At 30.5% G+C, this 21,444-nt stretch overlaps 1 protein-coding gene across 1 annotated transcript; it reads right to left on the reverse strand.

Annotated features, from left to right (window-relative positions):
* Nucleotides 1–1,258: 1,258 nt before the first annotated feature.
* On the reverse strand, nucleotides 1,259–20,244 carry LOC147800880 (uncharacterized). Its single transcript, XM_087156046.1, has 2 exons — nucleotides 18,792–20,244; nucleotides 1,259–1,716 (listed from the first exon to the last, which is right to left on the reverse strand). Exons 1-2 carry the CDS (start codon nucleotides 20,242–20,244, stop codon nucleotides 1,259–1,261), a joined length of 1,911 nt encoding a protein of 636 aa, XP_087012172.1.
* Nucleotides 20,245–21,444: the final 1,200 nt, after the last annotated feature.

Here is a 21,444-nt window from a genome sequence, read left to right on the forward strand (position 1 = left end):
TCCTTAGCTTGTATCGCAGAATTACTACTACAATAGCTTTTATAAGTATGCTTTTATTCTGATATTTGAATTGCAAGTTGCTTTGATTCCTGGATTGTGTAAAAAAAAATATTAATATAAGAAGAATGTTTCACAATATTCAGTAAGATGACAGATTGTTTTTCAAGGACGATGAAAAAAATTTTTGATTATAAAAAATAATTTCATTGCGATAATCAGCATTCAGCGGGAAACCTATAACCATTCAACAATTTAAAAGACTTTTTCGTCGTTTTCCTTTGCATGTAACGCAAATTTGATTATTTTAATTTAATCTTCATTAAAATAAACTATTCTTATAACTTTCATGAACATGATTGTATTCCGATACTGAAATTGTTAATTACTTTGATTTCTGAATTGAATTAAAGATAATAATGGCGTTTCGTTACATTCACAAAAATGATAAGCTTTACAAGGATGGAAAAAAAAATGATTGGTTATTTAAAAATAATTTATTTTAGATAATAAACATTTAGCTAGAATCCTAATACCGATAAAAGCTATTTAAAAAAAAAGCATTTTCGTGGTTTTCCTTAGCGTGTAAAGCAAAATTTGATAATTTTAATTAAAATTGGTTATTTTTATAGCAATTATACTTCGATGCTTAAAATCCGGCTTACTTTGATTTCCGGGTTGAGTTAATAAGAAGAGCTTTTCTTTCTGTTCAGAAAGATGGTACCCTATCTATTAAGGATAATAATAATAAAAAAATGGCTATTTAAAAAAAAATTTCATTGAGATGATGATCAACATTTAGCTTGAAACCTGTTATCACCAAGCAATTTAAAAAAAAAAAGCATCTTCGTGGTTTTCCCTTGCGTATAACGTAAAATGTGATTACTTTGATTTAATCTTTGTTATTTCTCTTAACATGAGACACAAAACACATATTAACGCAGCGGACTGTTATTTTATTTGCACATTGAATTCACACACTTGCCTCTTTCGAGGTTGGTAATACACACACTAGTTCTCGTTTCTTACACAGAGGGCGTTGCTCGCATACAAAACTGAACATACCGCCCCACATTGCACTGGTTCAACCAGGCAATCATTGTTATATTCAATTCACTCATAAGTGATTTCATTAACACTTTTAACATTTCACACAATTAACCACTGCTATATTCAATAACATAAATCACTAAATACAATTAACATTGTAATATAAAAGACATTGAGATATAAAACTAAAGCTAATTTTTCATTTACACAATTACTCTATGGGAAGAATACAAATGTCACGAATATTTCTTTGAAGTAGTTTGCCATTAGGTAAACTTAACTTCACTACTCTTATATTTCTGTCATGGCCAGGCATCACCTCAACAATCCGTCCTACTAACCATTGTGTAGATGGTAAATTATCCTCCTTTATCAAACACAGGGTTCCTATTTCTACATTATTCTTTTCAAATTTCCATTTATTACGTTCCTGCAAATTATTAAGGTAGTCTCTTTTCCTCAACATCCATATTCTCTGACTATACTTATTAATCTTTTGCCAGTTAGAAAGCCTATTCTCAGTTATATCTATTAGTTGGGGTTCAGCGAGTGAGGTGATGGGCCTACCTATCAAGAAATTACCAGGTGATAGAGTTTCAAATTCATCAAACTCCGGTGAAAGTGGAGTAACAGGTCTGAAGTTCAAAACACCTTCGATTTCGATCAAAACTGTTAAGAATTCTTCCAAAGTTAAATTTTAATTGCCGATTACTCTTTTTAGGTGGAACTTAAACGACTTCACACCAGCCTCCCAAAGTCCCCCAAAGTTTGGTGACCTCCCTTATGAAAATTTAAGGTATATTTAAGGTTGATTTGAGGAATTTTTGAGGTATTAAGGTTGTTTTGAGGTATATTTGAGGTATATTTAAGGTTGCAGAGAAAACAGCAATAAAAACTATACCTCGTAAAGGTTGTTATTAAGGTGCACGAGGTTGATTTATATATACTTCAGCTTGTTTTGAGGTTGCTTAAAATTCACTTCAAATCAACCAGACTGATAAGGAGATTTTTAAGGTATACCAGGTTTATTTTCTTACACTTGTAACAAAAGACGTATTTTTGAGGTATAAAAATTTTTACCTTATTTCAACTAACGATATTTATTGAGGTATATGAAGTCATTTTATTTATACCTAAGCTTATTTTGAGGTTGTTTTAAATTCACTTCAAATCATCCAGACTGATAAGATGATTTTTAAGGTAAACGAGGTTGTTTCTCTTACACTTGTAACAAAATAGGTATTTATGAGGTATAAAAAAATCAACCTTATTTCAATTAACGAGAGTGAGGTATTTATTGAGGTATAAAAAATATACCTTTTTTCTACTAACGATATTGAGGTATTTAAGAGGTATAAAAAAATATACCTTATTTCAACTAAAGAGAGTGAGGTATTTATTGAGGTGTTGAAGTCATTTTATTTATACCTAAGCTTGCTTTAAGGTTGCTTAAAGTACACTTCATATTAACTAACTCACTTCCCAGAGTTCCATGCGAGCCGGCAAATGGCGTGTGTGTTGACAATCGAAAGTCTATTCGAAATTCGGTAAGTGTGCTTGATTAGTTTAGTTTTATCACTTTTAATCAAATATGCTTCAATTTTGAAACTTAAATTTTATTATTTTTGTTTTAACGACGCTTCCTGATCTTAAATAATTTAGTTGGAGGATATTCTTAGAGGCTATCGTTGAAGGCTTAGCAATAAGAGAGAATAACCGAAATATTTCTCGTCACTGTTTTGGGTAACATTACTGGTGAATCGTTACAGCAGGTTATGCACAGTATATTTTATTGTTTGTAGTTCAGTCAAATAGAACTATTCTTTTTATTTTGCTTAAATGTATATGTTTTAACGTAGCAGTATGCACGCTGATTAATTGAGAAAAATGTTCACAATTTCTCTTATAAATAAATCATTGAAAATTGAAAGATTTTTAAAATAGCAATTTTGCTTTGAAATTCTACTATAGCTGTATGCTTAACGTTTGGATATTTGTTGTAAAGTTTATATTATTGTTTATATATATATATATATATATATATATATATATATATATATATATATATATATATATATATATATATATATATATATATATATATATATATATATATATATATATATACATATATATATATATATATATATATATATATATATATATATATATATATATATATATATATATATATATATATATATTTACAGAGCGTATCCACAGTTCCCTGATATTACTGATATTACTACCCTTATGAAAAAATCGAGGTAAAAATGAGGTATAAACGAGGTATATTTTAAAGGTATAAAGGAGGTTGTTGTTTAAATACGTCGTAAAGGTTGAAAAGGGTGCAAATGAATACCTCAAAATCAACCTCAAGTATACCTTAAATATACCTCCCGAGGTATATATGTTTCAGCCTGAAGTATATTTTTTTACACTTGTGGAAGTATTTATTCAACAGCCTAAGGTGTGTCATTTTACACTTCAGGTTATTATAAATCTACCTCAGGTGTATTTTGTTTGACTTCAGGTAATTATTTTTCAACCTCAGGTATCTAATTTCATGCTTGTAGAGGTAGATATTTTTCAACCTATGGTGTGTCATTTTACACTTCAGCTTATTATAAATCTACCTCAGGTGTATTTTGTTCGATATCAGGTAATTGTTTTTCAACTTCAGGTATATAATTTTATGCTTGAAGAGGTATATATTTATCAACCTGTGGTGTGTCGCTTTACACTTCTGGTTGTTATAAATCAACCTCAAATGTATTTCGTTCTACCTCAGGTAATTATTCTTCAACCTCAGGTATATAATTTTATGCTTGCAGAGGTATATATTTTTCAATCTAAGGTGGGCCATTTTACACTTCTGGTTGTTATAAATCAACCTGAAGTGTATTTTCAACAATTGGAAAGGTTATTTTTAATTAGCGCCATGTGTTCCACGTTCTACCTTAGTTATTATTTCGTAACCTCAAGTATATATTTTTGTATTTTTAGAAGTATTAATTTATCAACCAAAGACGTTTTTTTTAGCACTTACGAAGGTGAGGTGTTATACGGACCACCTAGTTTATTAATTTTTAGACTCACTATATAAAAAATATAATATATATATAAAGATATTATATATATTATATGAAGAATAATGTACATTAAATTTTTTTTCACTAGTACAGATCATTTATCAACCTGAAATTTTTAATATTAAACCTTCGGCAGTAATTGCTTCTTTTGTTAAGCTATAAAAAAAAGTTTCAAATGCATAATTCTTCTATAATTTTAATAGATTGATTTAAATCATCTTAAAATAACACTTATCCAAATTCTACAGTTAGTAAAAATTATTTATGGGAACTCATACTCGTATTTTAGAAGATAGTTGTCTAGGGTGCTTGAATTTTTAAAGCTATAAAACTACAAATTTAAATAATTAGTCAGCTGAAATTCAAAGTACTTTTATTTAAAACTAAAATTTCACTTTTTTTACAAACCAACAAAATTATTTTAAATACTGTTTCCGTCTACATGTTGAAACTTGTAATTATTGGAACCTAAAAGGATAAAAAATAAAAATTAGTAAGAAAGTCATATTTACAATAATAGTGGCAGGTCTTAAAATATTAGAAAGTATTTTTTTTTATCATTTAAATTAACTGGATGAAATTAATTTTCCTTTTCAGATAAATATCTTCTGCCATTTCTATTCAATCCTCGTAGCTAAAAAGCATGACATGCATCACAGCCACAAAATAAAATACACTGAAGACAGTATTACCATTAACAACATTTACAGAAATTCAAATATACAGGGTGTTTATAAAGTCTCGGACCCATTTTGATGTTTAATAACTCATAAAATAATAAAGATAGATTAAAATTAATAACATAAATGGTTAAGTAGACTCAAAAAGTTTCATGAACCTTGCCAATGAACTTCCACGCGTGCCCCCTTCGTCGCACGGAGAATATCAAGTCGATAGTCAATTTCACGCCAAGTAGCGGCAAGCATGTCGGCATCCACAGAGGCTATTACGGTTGTAATTCTGGCTTTTAGGCCATCAATGGTCGATCCTCCTGCAAACATTGTCCTTTATAAATCCCCAAAGAAAAAAGCCCAGCGGCGTTATATCAGGTGATCTGGGTGGCCAAGGAATTGGACCTCCTCACCCAATCCATCTTCCTGTAAAATGGTCATTCAAAGAACTACGAACGATGATACCCCAATGAGGTGGTGCACCATCTTGTTGCGAAAAGACATGTGGCTGAAGCTCTTCTAGTTGTGGAAATACGAAGTTTTCCAACATGTTTAAGTATACGACTGATGAGATTGTCTTTTCTGTAAAAAAGAAAGCTACCTCTCGTGAAATTGACTATCGACTTGATATTCTCCGTGCGACGAAGGGGGCACACGTGGAAGTTCATTGACAAGGGTCATGAAACTTTTTGAGTCTATCTAACCATTAATGTTATTAATTTTAATCTATCTTTATTATTTTATGAGTTATTAAACATCAAAATGGGTCCGGGACTTTATAAACATCCTGAATAATTCCAATCTTATTATGCAATTTTAACACTTTTTTTTCTTCTATACATCTGTAACATTATGGTACTTGTAAGTTTAATAATTAGATTTCCTTCCCTTTCTTTCTTAAAAATCTTTAAACTCAACAAACCTAGTCTATATTTTTCAACTTTTAGTCAGACTTCTTTAAACTAGCAGCTTTTTTTTAAATTTTTGACGCCGATTCTGAAAAGGACTTATGTTATTGTCAATCACATCAGAGTTTCTTAAAAAATAGTTATTTTAATAATTTTTAATCAATGTAATCAAGAATCTACAATCGTTTAATAAATTAAAATTTTAATGTTATGTACCAATTTTTATTCTTTTTTTACACTCAATCGAATAGAACAGATTACAAGCTGATAAGGAGCATTTATTTTAAAGTTGTGAGTAATTTTATGTGAGGAAAATGTCAAAGAGAGAATGATTTGAAATAATACTTTTAAAATAAGTTGAGTATAATATCTCCTATATAACTTATAATACCGAGCAGAATAAAACTAATAGTTAGTTGTTACAAACACTTGTTTAAATATATATACACATCCCATAGGATGAAACTCTAAATAATGCATATTACTTTCAACAATAAATGTTTTTATTTGCAATTGATTTTATTCAATTCAGGATTAAAATTGCATACCATACTGACTTACTTCTAAAATATTTAAGATTTCCGAAATTCGCACATTTTTGAAGTAGTGAACCATAAACAGCTGCATGAAAAAGCTCATAACCTTGAAACAAATTGTCATATAAACTTGAAATCGGATTTAATTTCATTCTGCCCAATATTCTAATAAGTAATAACAATCTGCTTAGTAAATAATTAACGTGGGTAAAATGCGAGAAAATAACATGTAGTGAAAATAGCAGTTTTGTGATCAAACATGAAGAAGTGAGCTAGTACAGTTATTAGTTTTCAATTATCAAATATCTAGCAAACTATTGTTATCAACAATTACATAAATTCTGTAGTTTATTAGAAGAGATTACTTTTTCTTTTTGGTATGAATTCAGAACTATATCCTAGGGGAAGGCTGAGCAGTAGCTTGCTTGTCTCTTCTTCTGCGCAGCCGTGCATGTGCTATTTACAGCCTAGGCCATCTCAATAATATCAGGGAACTGTGGATAAGCTCTGTAAATATATATATATATATATATATATATATATATATATATATATATATATATATATATATATATATATATATATATATATATATATATATATATATATATATATATATATATATATATATATATATATATATATATATATATATATATATATATATATATATATATATAAACAATAATATAAACTTTGCAACAAATATCCAAACGATAAGCATACAGCTATAGTAGAATTTCAAAGCAAAATTGCTATTTTAAAAATCTTTCAATTTTCAATGATTTATTTATAAGAGAAATTGTGAACATTTTTCTCAATTAATCAGCGTGCATACTGCTACGTTAAAACATATACATTTAAGCAAAATAAAAAGAATAGTTCTATTTGACTGAACTACAAACAATAAAATATACTGTGCATAGCCTGCTGTAACGATTCACCAGTAATGTTACCCAAAACAGTGACGAGAAATATTTCGGTTATTCTCTCTTATTGCTAAGCCTTCAACGATAGCCTCTAAGAATATGCTCCAACTTAAATTATTTAAGATCAGGACGCGTCGTTAAAACAAAAATAATAAAATTTAAGTTTCAAAATTGAAGCATATTTGATTGAAAGTGATAAAACTAAATTAATAAATGTCAAGCACACTTACCGAATTTCGAATAAACTTTCGATTGTGAACACACACGCCATTTGCCGGCTCGCATGGAACTCTGGGAAGTGAGTTAGTTAATAGAAAGTGTACTTTAAGCATCCTTAAAACAAACTTAGGTATAAATAAAATGACTTCAACACCTCAATAAATACCTCACTCTCTTTAGTTGAAATAAGGTATATTTTTTATACCTCATAAATACCTCAATATCGTTAGTAGAAAAAAGGTATATTTTTTATACCTCGTAATTACCTCACTCTCGTTAGTTGAAATAAGGTTGATTTTTTTATACCTCATAAATACCTCTTTTGTTACAAGTGTAAGAGAAACAACCTCGTATACCTTAAAAATCATCTTATCAGTCTGGATGATTTGAAGTGAATTTAAAACAACCTCAAAATAAGCTTAGGTAAATATAAATCAACCTCGTACACCTTAATTACAACCTTTACGAGGTATAATTTTTATTGCTGTTTTCTCTGCAACCTTAAATATACCTCAAGTATACCTCAAAACAACCTTAATACCTCAAAAATACCTCTAATCAACCTTAAATATACCTTAAATTTTCATAAGGGTAAGCTGTAAATAGCACATGCGCGGCGGCGCAGAAGAAGAGATAAGCAAGCTACTGCTCAGCCTTCCCCTAGGATATAGTTCTGAATTTATACCTAAAAGAAAAAGTAATCTCTCCTAATAAACTACAGAATTTATGTAATTGTTGATAGCAATAGTTTGCTTGATATTTGATAATTGAAAACTAGTAACTGTACTAGCTCACTTCTTCATGTTTGATCACAAAACTGCTATTTTCACTACATGTTATTTTCTCGTATTTTACCCACGTTAATTATTTACTAAGCAGATTGTTATTACTTGTTAGAATATTGGGCAGAATGAAATTAAATCCGATTTCAAGTTTATATGACAATTTGTTTCAAGGTTATGAGCTTTTTCATGCAGCTGTTTATGGTTCACTACTTCAAAAATGTGCGAATTTCGGAAATCTTAAATATTTTAGAAATAAATCAGTATAGTATGCAATTTTAATCCTGAATTGAATAAAATCAATTGCAAATAAAAACATTTATTGTTGAAAGTAATATGCATTATTTTGAGTTTCATCCTATGGGATGTGTATTTATATTTAAACAAGTGTTTGTAACAACTAACTATTAGTTTTATTCTGCTCGGTATTATAAGTTATATAGGAGATATTATACTCAACTTATTTTAAAAGTATTATTTCAAATCATTCTCTCTTTGACATTTTCCTCACATAAAATTACTCACAACTTTAAAATAAATGCTCCTTATCAGCTTGTAATTTGTTCTATTCGATTGAGTGTAAAAAAAGAATAAAAATTGGTACATAACTTTAAAATTTTAATTTATTAAACGATTGTAGATTCTTGATTACATTGATTAAAAATTATTAAAATAACTATTTTTTAAGAAACTCTGATGTGATTGACAATAACATAAGTCCTTTTCAGAATCAGCGTCAAAAATTTAAAAAAAAGCTGCTAGTTTCATGAAGTCTGACAAAAAGTTGAAAAATATAGACTAGGTTTATTGAGTTTAAAGATTTTTAAAAAAGAAAGGGAAGGAAATCTAATTATTAAACTTACAAGTACCATAATGTTACAGATGTATAGAAAAATAAAAAGTGTTAAAATTGCATAATAAGATTGGAATTATACAGGGTGTTTATAAAGTCCCGGACCCATTTTGATGTTTAATAACTCATAAAATAATAAAGATAGATTAAAATTAATAACATTAATGGTTAGATAGACTCAAAAAGTTTCAAGACCCTTGTCAATGAACTTCCACGTGTGCCCCCTTCGTCGCACGGAGAATATCAAGTCGATAGTCAATTTCATGAGAGGTAGCTTTCTTTTTTACAGAAAAGACAATCTCTTCAGTCGTATACTTAGACATGTTGGAAAACTTCGTATTTCCACAACTAGAAGAGCTTCAGCCACATGTCTTTTTGCAACAAGATGTTGCACCACCTTATTGGGGTATCATCGTTCGTAGTTCTTTGAATGACCATTTTACAGGAAGATGAATTGGGCGAGGAGGTCCAATTCTTGGCCACCCAGATCACCTGATATAACGCCGCTGGACTTTTTTCTTTGGGGATTTATAAAGGACAATGTTTACAGGAGGATCGTGTCGAACATTGATGGCCTGAAAGCCAGAATTACAACAGCAATAGCCTCTGTGGATGCCGACATGCTTGCTGATACCTGGCGTGAAATTGACTATCCACTTGATATTCTCCGTGCGACGAAGGGGGCACACGTGGAAGTTCATTGACAAGGTTCATGAAAGTTTTTGAGTCTTTCTAACCATTTATGTTATTAATTTTAATCTATCTTTATTATTTTATGAGTTATTAAACATCAAAATGTGTCCGAGACTTTATAAACACTCTGTATATTTGAATTTCTGTAAATGTTGTTAATGGTAATACTGTCTTCAGTGTATTTTATTTTGTGGCTGTGATACATATCATGCTTTTTAGCTACGAGGATTGCATAGAAATGGTAGAAGATATTTATCTGAAAAGGAAAATTAATTTCATCCAGTTAATTTAAATCATAAAAAAAATACTTTCTAATATTTTAAGACCTGCCACTATTATTGTAAATATGACTTTCTTACTAATTTATATTTTTTTTCCTTTTTGGTTCCAATAATTACAAGTTTCAACATGTAGACGGAAACAGTATTTAAAATAATTTTGTTGGTTTGTAAAAAAAGTGAAATTTTAGTTTTAAATAAAAGTACTTTGAATTTCAGCTGACTAATTATTTAAATTTGTAGTTTTATAGCTTTAAAAATTCAAGCACCTTAGACAACTATCTTCTAAAAATACGAGTATGAGTTCCCATAAATAATTTTTACTAACTGTAGAATTTGGATAAGTGTTATTTTAAGATGATTTAAATCAATCTATTAAAATTTTAGAAGAATTATGCATTTGAAACTTTCTTTTATAGCTTAACAAAAGAAGCAATTACTGCCGAAGGTTTAATATTAAAAATTTCAGGTTGATAAATGATCTCTACTAGTGAAAAAAATGTAATGTACATTATTTTTCATATAATATGTATAATATCTTTATATATATATTATAATTTTTATATAGTGAGTCTAAAAATTAATAAATTAGGTGGTCCGTATAACACCTCACCTTCGTAAGTGCTAAAAAAACGTCTTTGGTTGATAAATTAATACTTCTAAAAATACAAAAATATATACTTGAGGTTACGAAATAATAACTACGGTAGAACGTGGAACACATGACGCTAATTAAAAATAACCTTTCCAATTGTTGAAAATACACTTCAGGTTGATTTATAACAACCAGAAGTGTAAAATGGCCCACCTTAGGTTGTTGAATAAATACTTCCACAAGTGTAAAAAAATATACTTCAGGCTGAAACATATATACCTCTGGAGGTATATTTAAGGTATATTTGAGGTTGATTTTGAGGTATTCATTTGCACCCTTTTTAACCTTTACGACGTATTTAAACAGCAACCTCCTTTATACCTTTAAAATATACCTCGTTTATACCTCATTTATACCTCGATTTTTTCATAAGGGCTTGGTGGGATAAATTTCCAATCAATCCCTTCGTTAGTAAAATAACTGGCTAACGTCTCATCTGGGCAATTTATCATTTTCCTTAACTTTTTAATAATGATAAATGTTTTTGCATTATCGGTCATAATTTTTGAACACTTGCCCCGTCTCCCAAAAAAACGTTTTAGACTGGCAATGAACGATTGAGACGTTAAATCAGTTACAAAATCTAAGTGTATTGCCTTCCCTTATGAAAATTTAAGGTATATTTAAGGTTGATTTGAGGTATTTTTGAGGTATTAAGGTTGTTTTGAGGTATATTTAAGGTTGCAGAGAAAACAGCAATAAAAATTATACCTCGTAAAGGTTGTAATTAAGGTGTACGAGGTTGATTTATATATACTTCAGCTTGTTTTGAGGTTGTTTAAAATTCACTTCAAATCAACCAGACTGATAAGGTGATTTTTAAGGTACACCAGGTTTATTTTCTTACACTTGTAACAAAAGAGGTATTTTTGAGGTATAAAAATTTTTATCTTATTTCAACTAACGATAAAAAGGTATTTATTGAGGTATATGAAGTCATTTTATTTATACCTAAGTTTATTTTGAGGTTGTTTTAAATTCACTTCAAATCATCCAGACTGATAAGATGATTTTTAAGGTATACGAGGTTGTTTTTCTTACACTTGTAACAAAAGAGGTATTTATGAGGTATAAAAAAATCAACCTTATTTCAACTAACGAGAGTGAGGTAATTACGAGGTATAAAAAATATACCTTTTTTCTACTAACGATATTGAGGTATTTATGAGGTATAAAAAAATATACCTTATTTCAACTAAAGAGAGTGAGGTATTTATTGAGGTGAAGTCATTTTATTTATACCTAAGCTTGTTTTAAGGTTGCTTAAAGTACACTTCTTATTAACTAGCTCACTTCCCAGAGTTCCATGCGAGCCGGCAAATTGCGTGTGTGTTGACAATCGAAAGTCTGTTTGAAATTCGGTAAGTGTGCTTGACATTTATTAATTTAGTTTTATCACTTTTAATCAAATATGCTTCAATTTTGAAACTTAAATTTTATTATTTTTGTTTTAACGACGCGTCCTGATCTTAAATAATTTAAGTTGGAGGATATTCTTAGAGGCTATCGTTGTAGGCTTAGCAATAAGAGAGAATAACCGAAATATTTCTCGTCACTGTTTAGGGCATTGGTTCTCAACGGGGGCGATACCGCCCCCCTGGGGGCAGTGGAACTATGCTGAGGGGCGGTGAACTTGTTTTGGGCAGTAGGGGGGCGTTGGGTATGTTTTGGGCAGTACGGGGGGCGTTGAGCATGTTTTGTCATTCAAATTTAATTTTAAAACTTACAAATAAAATGATTAAATTAAGATTAATTTAATAAAAAAAATTATAATAAAGAAAGAAAGATTAAATTAATATAATAAATAAAGATTATCCTATACATTATTTGAAACAGCAATAAAACGAACTTATACGACACCTATTTTTCGATACGAACCAACACAGCTCAGCGCATGAGCCAGTAGTTTTTTCCTCTGACTCATTTAAGCCATTTGGTGGAAATTGCAGTACATGCGCTTTCAGTATGAATGTTTAATTGGACCCGTGTTTCTTATAATGGTTTTCGTTAGCTTTCTAGAGGTTTTTTTTCCCCAGTTTCGATTAGAACTCATAGTTTATTTGGTCAGGTACGTACGCGAATTAGTTCTTTATAGTATCATAAATTATTTATTAATTTTGAGAAACAGTTGATTTTCTTTCATCGTTTGTATTTTGCTGACACCAACCATGTCGGTTGACAAAAAGAAGGGTCATCAATACAATGTCACGTACTTGAAGTTGGGATTTGTTCAATTACTGTTGAACTCTCAATTACCTATGTGTTTACTTTGTAATAAAATTTTATCTAATGAGGTAAGGAAATCTTACCGTTAGCAAGAGCATTTGCAAAAAAACTAGATATAGATTTGTCATTTTTGACGAACATCTTTTTTCACGTTTCTGAAGGCACCTTCGGTGTCGGTCTCAGGGTTACTAGTAACGTCATCACAAAAATGCGACGATGGTTTGATCGCTTCTTATAATATATCAAAATTTATTGCTAAATCTGGGAAAGCTCAAACCATCGGAGTAGAGTTGATACTGCCATTTGTCAAGTAAGTTTCAGAAACAGTTTTACATCATCCAATGTAATAAAAAACTATCCCATAAGTAACGATTCAGTGCGGCGACGAAATGATGAGATGGGTGAAGTCGTTGAAATTTCTTTATGCAAACTTTTGATATCCAACGAATTTTCCCTTTAAGTTGATGAATCTACCTTGCCAGGTAATGCAGGTTTTACTGTAGGCATAGGTCCGGTTTGTAAAGGAAGGGAAAATTATTCAAGTTATGTTTTTTGCAGGAAGCTTGATTGTAGATATCAAAGGTAAATCTATTTGTAGTACTATCAAAGATTATTTTAAAGAGAAAAACATTCCTCTTGCGAATGTTATGTCCATTGCCACTGATAGGCTCCTGCAATGGTGGGTCGACATCGTGAGTTTATCTCCCTTTTGGAAAGGGAAGGGAGGTACCAGATATTTTAGCTGTTCACTGCGTGATTCACAGACAGTATTTAGTAAGAAAAAATTTCAGTGACTGTTTGCATCAATCATTGCAATATGCCGTATCTGCTGTGAACAAAATTCACAGTAATGATCTCTAAAATCGATTATTTAGACAACTGTCTAAGAAAAACGACGAAGAATTCAGTCGCTTGCAATATACACCGAGATTCACTGACTTTCCAAAAGCTTCTGTCTTAATAGGTATTGGAATCTTTTCGATTCTGTGCTTGAGTTCCTCGAAAACAGAAATGTAGCTCTAAGAGACAGATTGCTAGAATTTAAGAAAAACTTTGGCAGATTTATCTGTAAAAATTAATGGCATTAATTTACAACTTCAAGGCGACGAGCTCAATTCGATCCCTACAAAATAAATTATTTTCGCCTTTCTAAAAAAACTGATTTTGTTTTAGCAGAATTTTGGTTGGAATGAGTTCAGCCATGCAGGCAAAATTCTCTCTGATGATGCACATGCACAAGAATATTGTCAACACCTTGACTCTTTGCACATGGACTTTTCTGACCATTTTAAAGATGTTTTGTTCCCTCGAAGTACCTCAATGGGTTTATGAACCCTTTTGTAAATATTGAAACAGCAGAGGTTCAGATTTACGAGGAATTGGTCGAACTTTTAACTAATGAAACTTTGAAATGGTGATCGTCTCACAGAATTTTTACTTAACACTAAAAAGACTGAAATACCTATATTGCTCAAAAGCAGTCAAAATGACTGCATAGAATAACTAATGAATAAAGAAAGCATAACTAATGTATAAAGAAATTTGTTTAAAATAAAATGTAATATTTTTGTTATTATTTTCAGTTATATAACAAGTTATTTGTAAATATTAACAATAAGAAAATTATATGTTGTACAAAAAGTCACAAAATTCTAAGAAATTGTGCTATCATTGTTTTTCTAATTGAAATTAAAAAGCAGTCAAAATGGCTTCCATGGGCAATCTAGTGTTAAAGGTAACAGTCGCACGTCGCAGTATGCACGCTGATTAATTGAGAAAAATGTTCACAATTTATCTTATAAATAAATCATTGAAAATTGAAAGATTTTTAAAATAGCAATTTTGCTTTGAAATTCTACTATAGCTGTATGCTTATCGCTTGGATATTTGTTGCAAAGTTTATATATATATATATATATATATATATATATATATATATATATATATATATATATATATATATATATATATATATATATATATATATATATATATATATATATATATATATATATATATATATATATATATATATATATATATATATATATATATATATATATATATATATATATATTTACAGAGCTTATCCACAGTTCCCTGATATTACTGAGATGGCCTAGGCTGTAAATAGCACATGCGCGGCGGCGCAGAAGAAGAGACAAGCAAGCTACTGCTCAGCCTTCCCCTATGATATAGTTCTGAATTTATACCTAAAAGAAAAACTAATCTCTCCTAATAAACTACAGAATTTGTGTAATTGTTGATAACAATAGTTTGCTTGATATTTGATAATTGAAAACTAGTAACTGTATTAGCTCACTTCTTCATGTTTGATCAGAAAACTGCTATTTTCATTACATGTTATTTTCTCGCATTTTACCCACGTTAATTATTTACTAAGCAGATTGTTATTACTTATTAGAATATTGGGCAGAATTAAATTAAATCCGATTTCAAGTTTATATGACAATTTGTTTCAAGGTTATGAGCTTTTTCATGCAGTTGTTTATGGTTCACTACTTCAAAAATGTGCGAATTTCGGAAATCTTAAATATTTTAGAAATAAATCAGTATAGTATGCAATTTTAATCCTGAATTGAATAAAATCAATTGCAAATAAAAACATTTATTGTTGAAAGTAATATGCATTATTTTGAGTTTCATCCTATGGGATGTGTATTTATATTTAAACAAGTGTTTGTAACAACTAACTATTAGTTTTATTCTGCTCGGTATTATAAGTTATATAAGAGATATTATACTCAACTTATTTTAAAAGTATTATTTCAAATCATTCTCTCTTAGACATTTTCCTCACATAAAATTACTCACAACTTTAAAATAAATGCTCCTTATCAGCTTGTAATTTGTTCTATTCGATTGAGTGTAAAAAAAGAATAAAAATTGGTACATAACTTTAAAATTTTAATTTATTAAACGATTGTAGATTCTAGATTACATTGATTAAAAATTATTAAAATAACTATTTTTTAAGAAACTCTGATGTGATTGACAATAACATAAGTCCTTTTCAGAATCAGCGTCAAAAATTTAAAAAAAAGCTGCTAGTTTCATGAAGTCTGACAAAAAGTTGAAAAATATAGACTAGGTTTATTGAGTTTAAAGATTTTTAAAAAAGAAAGGGAAGGAAATCTAATTATTAAACTTACAAGTACCATAATGTTACAGATGTATAGAAAAATAAAAAGTGTTAAAATTGCATAATAAGATTGGAATTATACAGGATGCTTATAAAGTCCCGGACCCATTTTGATGTTTAATAACTCATAAAATAATAAAGATAGATTAAAATTAATAACATTAATGGTTAGATAGACTCAAAAGGTTTCAAGACCCTTGTCAATGAACTTCCACGTGTGCCCCCTTCGTCGCACCGAGAATATCAAGTCGATAGTCAATTTCACGAGAGGTAGCTTTCTTTTTTACAGAAAAGACAATCTCTTCAGTCGTATACTTAGACATGTTGGAAAACTTCGTATTTCCACAACTAGAAGAGCTTCAGCCACATGTCTTTTTGCAACAAGATGGTGCACCACCTCATTGGGGTATCATCGTTCGTAGTTCTTTGAATGACCATTTTACAGGAAGATGAATTGGGCGAGGAGGTCCAATTCCTTGGCCACCCAGATCACCTGATATAACGCCGCTGGACTTTTTTCTTTGGGGATTTATAAAGGACAATGTTTACAGGAGGATCGTGTCGAACATTGATGGCCTAAAAGCCAGAATTACAACCGCAATAGCCTCTGTGGATGCCGACATGCTTGCCGCTACCTGGCGTGAAATTGACTATCCACTTGATATTCTCCGTGCGACGAAGGACGGAGGAACACGTGGAAGTTCATTGACAAGGTTCATGAAAGTTTTTGAGTCTATCTAACCATTTATGTTATTAATTTTAATCTATCTTTATTATTTTATGAGTTATTAAACATCAAAATGGGTCCGAGACTTTATAAACGCCCTGTATATTTGAATTTCTGTAAATGTTGTTAATGGTAATACTGTCTTCAGTGTATTTTATTTTGTGGCTGTGATACATGTCATGCTTTTTAGCTACGAGGATTGAATAGAAATGGCAGAAGATATTTATCTGAAAAGGAAAATTAATTTCATCCAGTTAATTTAAATCATAAAAAAAATACTTTCTAATATTTTAAGACCTGCCACTATTATTGTAAATATGACTTTCTTACTAATTTATATTTTTTTTCCTTTTAGGTTCCAATAATTACAAGTTTCAACATGCAGACGGAAACAGTATTTAAAATAATTTTGTTGGTTTGTAAAAAAAGTGAAATTTTAGTTTTAAATAAAAGTACTTCGAATTTGAGCTGACTAATTATTTAAATTTGTAGTTTTATAGCTTTAAAAATTCAAGCACCTTAGACAACTATCTTCTAAAAATACGAGTATGAGTTCCCATAAATAATTTTTACTAACTGTGGAATTTGGATAAGTGTTATTTTAAGATGATTTAAATCAATCTATTAAAATTATAGAAGAATTATGCATTTGAAATCTTCTTTTATAGCTTAACAAAAGAAGCAATTACTGCCGAAGGTTTAATATTAAAAATTTCAGGTTGATAAATGATCTCTACTAGAGAAAAAAATGTAATGTACATTATTCTTCATATAATATATATAATATCTTTATATATATATATTATATTTTTTATATAGTGAGTCTAAAAATTAATAAACTAGGTGGTCCGTATAACACCTCACCTTCGTAAGTGCTAAAAAAAGCATCTTTGGTTGATAAATTAACACTTCTAAAAATGCAGAAATATATACTTGAGGTTACGAAATAATAACTTAAGGTAGAACATGGAGCACATGGCGCTAATTAAAAATAACCTTTCCAATTGTTGAAAATACACTTCAGGTTGATTTATAACAACCAGAAGTGTAAAATGGCCCACCTTAGGCTGAAAATATATACCTCTACAAGCATAAAATTATATACCTGAAGTTGAAGAATAATTACCTGAGGTAAAACAAAATACACCTGAGGTTGATTTATAACAACCAGAAGTGTAAAACGACACACCACAGGTTGATAAATATATACCTCTAAAAGCATAAAATTATATACCTGAGGTTGAAAAACAATTACCTGATGTCGAACAAAATACACCTGAGGTAGATTTATAATAAGCTGAAGTGTAAAATGACACACCATAGGTTGAAAAATATATACCTCTACAAGCATAAAATTATATACCTGAGGTTGAAAAACAATTACCTGATGTCGAACAAAATACACCTGAGGTTGATTTATAATAACCTGAAGTGTAAAATGACACACCTTAGGTTGTTGAATAAATACTTCCACAAGTGTAAAAAAATATACTTCAGGCTGAAACATATATACCTCTGGAGGTATATTTAAGGTATATTTGAGGTTGATTTTGAGGCATTCATTTGCACCCTTTTCAACCTTTACGACGTATTTAAATAACAACCTCCTTTATACCTTTAAAATACACCTCGTTTATACCTCATTTATACCTCGATTTTTTCTTAAGGGTTGGTACACAAGCAAATATAAACAGCAACATAAACCTTATTTGTGACCCCTTTTCTCTGGTTTTTGAACTTAATAGAAAATGGGTCACAAAAATCAATTCCCATGATGTTAAATGGATAATTAGGTCTTGTACGCTCCTTTGGTAGATCAGCCATTATTTGATTACTCATAACAGGTTTGTTTTTAAAACATGTGATACAACTATGTACAATTTTCCTACAATTATTTCTACCGTTAAGAGGCCAGAACTTTTGTCGAACTTGATATAATAATGCTGGTGGTCCCAAGTGCAAATATTTTAAATGACAATATCTCAAAATCATGGTGGTTAAAGAATTCTTACCCGGTAAAATGATGGGGAACTTAGAATTAACAGGCAAGTCAGACAGAGATAATCTACCACCAACTCTCATCAGCTTATTTTCATCTAGAGAAACACACAAGAAAGACAACTTACTGTTCCTCGGAGCAAGCTTGCCTTTTTCCAAGCTTTTGATTTCCTCTGGTAACTCACTTCGTTGTAAACATTTTATTAACCAAATTTCAACTGCATTTACTTCACTTACTAACAAGGGACCAATTTTTCTTGCATCTGGATTTTTACAATTGTAAATGAATCTGAAAAGAAAACTCACAGCACGTAAAATAGTTATATAGTTATTGCTTAAATCAAGTAAATCATTTATAAAATTATTAATATGGATATTAAGCACAGACGGAAAGTCCTCAAAGTCTCCATTGGTGGAGTTTCTCAGTTCTGAATAGTACTCATTGTGTTTCTCACTACAATTTATAGTTCGATTTGGATAGTCATTTTCGGCAAGAAACATCGGACCATGAAACCATAAGTTGTTATGCAGAAGTTTATCAGGATCAACACCGCGTGAAACTAAGTCTGCAGGATTTTCACCAGTTGGTACATGTCTCCATCGCTGATTAGGAAATAGTTCTTGTATTAAGGCCACTCTGTTTTGAACAAAGGTTTTTAAATCTATGGGTTCTTTTTGAATCCACGCTAGAACTATCATAGAGTCTGTCCAAAGGTATATTTCAACAGTTTCTAACTTTAACGCAGCAACAACTCGTTTCACAAGTTTTGACAGAAGAACAGCAGCACATAACTCAAGTCTTGGGATAGTCAGACTTTTCATAGGCGCAACTCTTGATTTGCTCGTTATCAAACTAACCAAAGTCTCATTCATTGAATTTTTAGATTTACAGTAGACTGCTGCGCCATAACATTGCTGAGATGCATCAGCGAAGCCATGGATTTCTACATTTTTTGGAATAGTGATGAAGATGCGTCTTGGAATCTCTATATTGTTGATGCTCTCTAAAGACACTAGAAATTGATGCCACTCTCGATATTCTTCATCTGGTAAAGAGTCATTCCAGTCCATTTTAATTCTCCACAAACGCTGAAGGAAAATCTTTGCCTTTGCTATTACCGGTGCCATTAGACCAATCGGGTCGAAGAGTTTGGCAATAGTGGACAAAACGTCACGTTTTGTGTAAGAATTCTCCAAGCATACCTTTACTCTGAATAGAAAACAATCTAAAATTGGTTTCCAGGATACACCTAAAGTTTTTGTCTCTATTAACGTTGCAAAATTATAATCACATTCAGAATCTGGTGATAGTTTCACGTGATTGGCGCAGAGCTTGTGTAATGTCATGTCAGCACTTTGCAAAATCCCTTTTAATTGTTGTTTGAGCTCAATTGCCTCCTCTAATGTGTCTGCACCGCACAAACAGTCATCCATGTAAAAATTATTTTGCAGGGCGGGAGCAGCCATGGGGAAATTGGTTTGTTCGTCAACTGAAAGCTGTTTAAGTGTTCTTTGCGCTAAGTAAGGTGCGCTTACCGTGCCGTAAGTAACGGTAGATAGTTCGTATATTTTTGGCGGTTCATCTTCATTTTCACATCAAACGATTCTCTGAAGATTACACTGATTTGGATTGATTAAAATAGTTCGATACATCATTTTGATATCCGCTGTAAAGGCATATGTATATGTGCGGAACCTTAGCATTTGAGTATATAAGTCCTCCTGAATCACTCCTCCATTAAACTGAAAGTCATTAAGGGATATTCCCTTATCAGTTACTGAAGAACAATTAAATACAACACGAAGTTTTGTCGTAGACTTTTCTGGACGATATATTCCATGATGTGTAGCATAATATGTTACCTCTGGTTCAATTTCTCTAGTAACCTCTCTCATGTGTCCCAGTTTCTCATATTCTTTTAAGAAATCGCGATATAAATTTAAATAAATTTCATCTTTAGCTATGCGATTCCACAGCGATCTGAGACGTTTGAGGGCTATATCTTTTGAGTTTCCTAAGCATGAGGGATCTTTCTTTAGTGGCATTGAAACAACATATTTCCCTTCCCTAGTTCTAAAATGAGTATCAGCGAAGTGTTTCCCGCTAATTAAATTTTCTTTACTCTTTGTTATTGTTTCCTCGACATTTTCTATTTGCCAGAATTTTTCTAGTGTTTTATTTAAGTCCTCATCACGAATCAAACCGCAGTGAACCTTTGGTTCATTTATTGAATCCAAATTTCCGGTCACTACATACCCAAATACGCTATTGACCAAAAGCAATTGCGAATTTTTTATTTTAATTTTTTCCGACTTTATCAACCCGTAAATTTGCACCCAATAATAAATCTATTTTTCCCGGAATATTAAAAGTGTCATCTGCTAATTCCACGAAATTTGAAAAATCGACATTTATATTTAAAGTTTTATTCGGAATAAATTCTGTGACTTTTTTTTAACTATGAGCATATCTAATTCTCTTTCAAATGATTTGTTTTTATTTGAAATCGCCACTTTAACACACCCATTTACCATCATAGAAGTATCGTTTAAACAAGAAATCAATGTATTTATTTTTTCACTCTTAAGTTGCAATTTATTAGCACATTCATTTGAAATCAGACAGGTTTCACTACCAGAATCCAGTAACGCTCTACACATCTGCCA

Source organism: Parasteatoda tepidariorum, chromosome 12 (assembly GCF_982258835.1).
Source record: "Parasteatoda tepidariorum strain Cologne lab strain chromosome 12, Ptep-v5.0, whole genome shotgun sequence".
Lineage (NCBI taxonomy): Eukaryota > Metazoa > Arthropoda > Arachnida > Araneae > Theridiidae > Parasteatoda > Parasteatoda tepidariorum.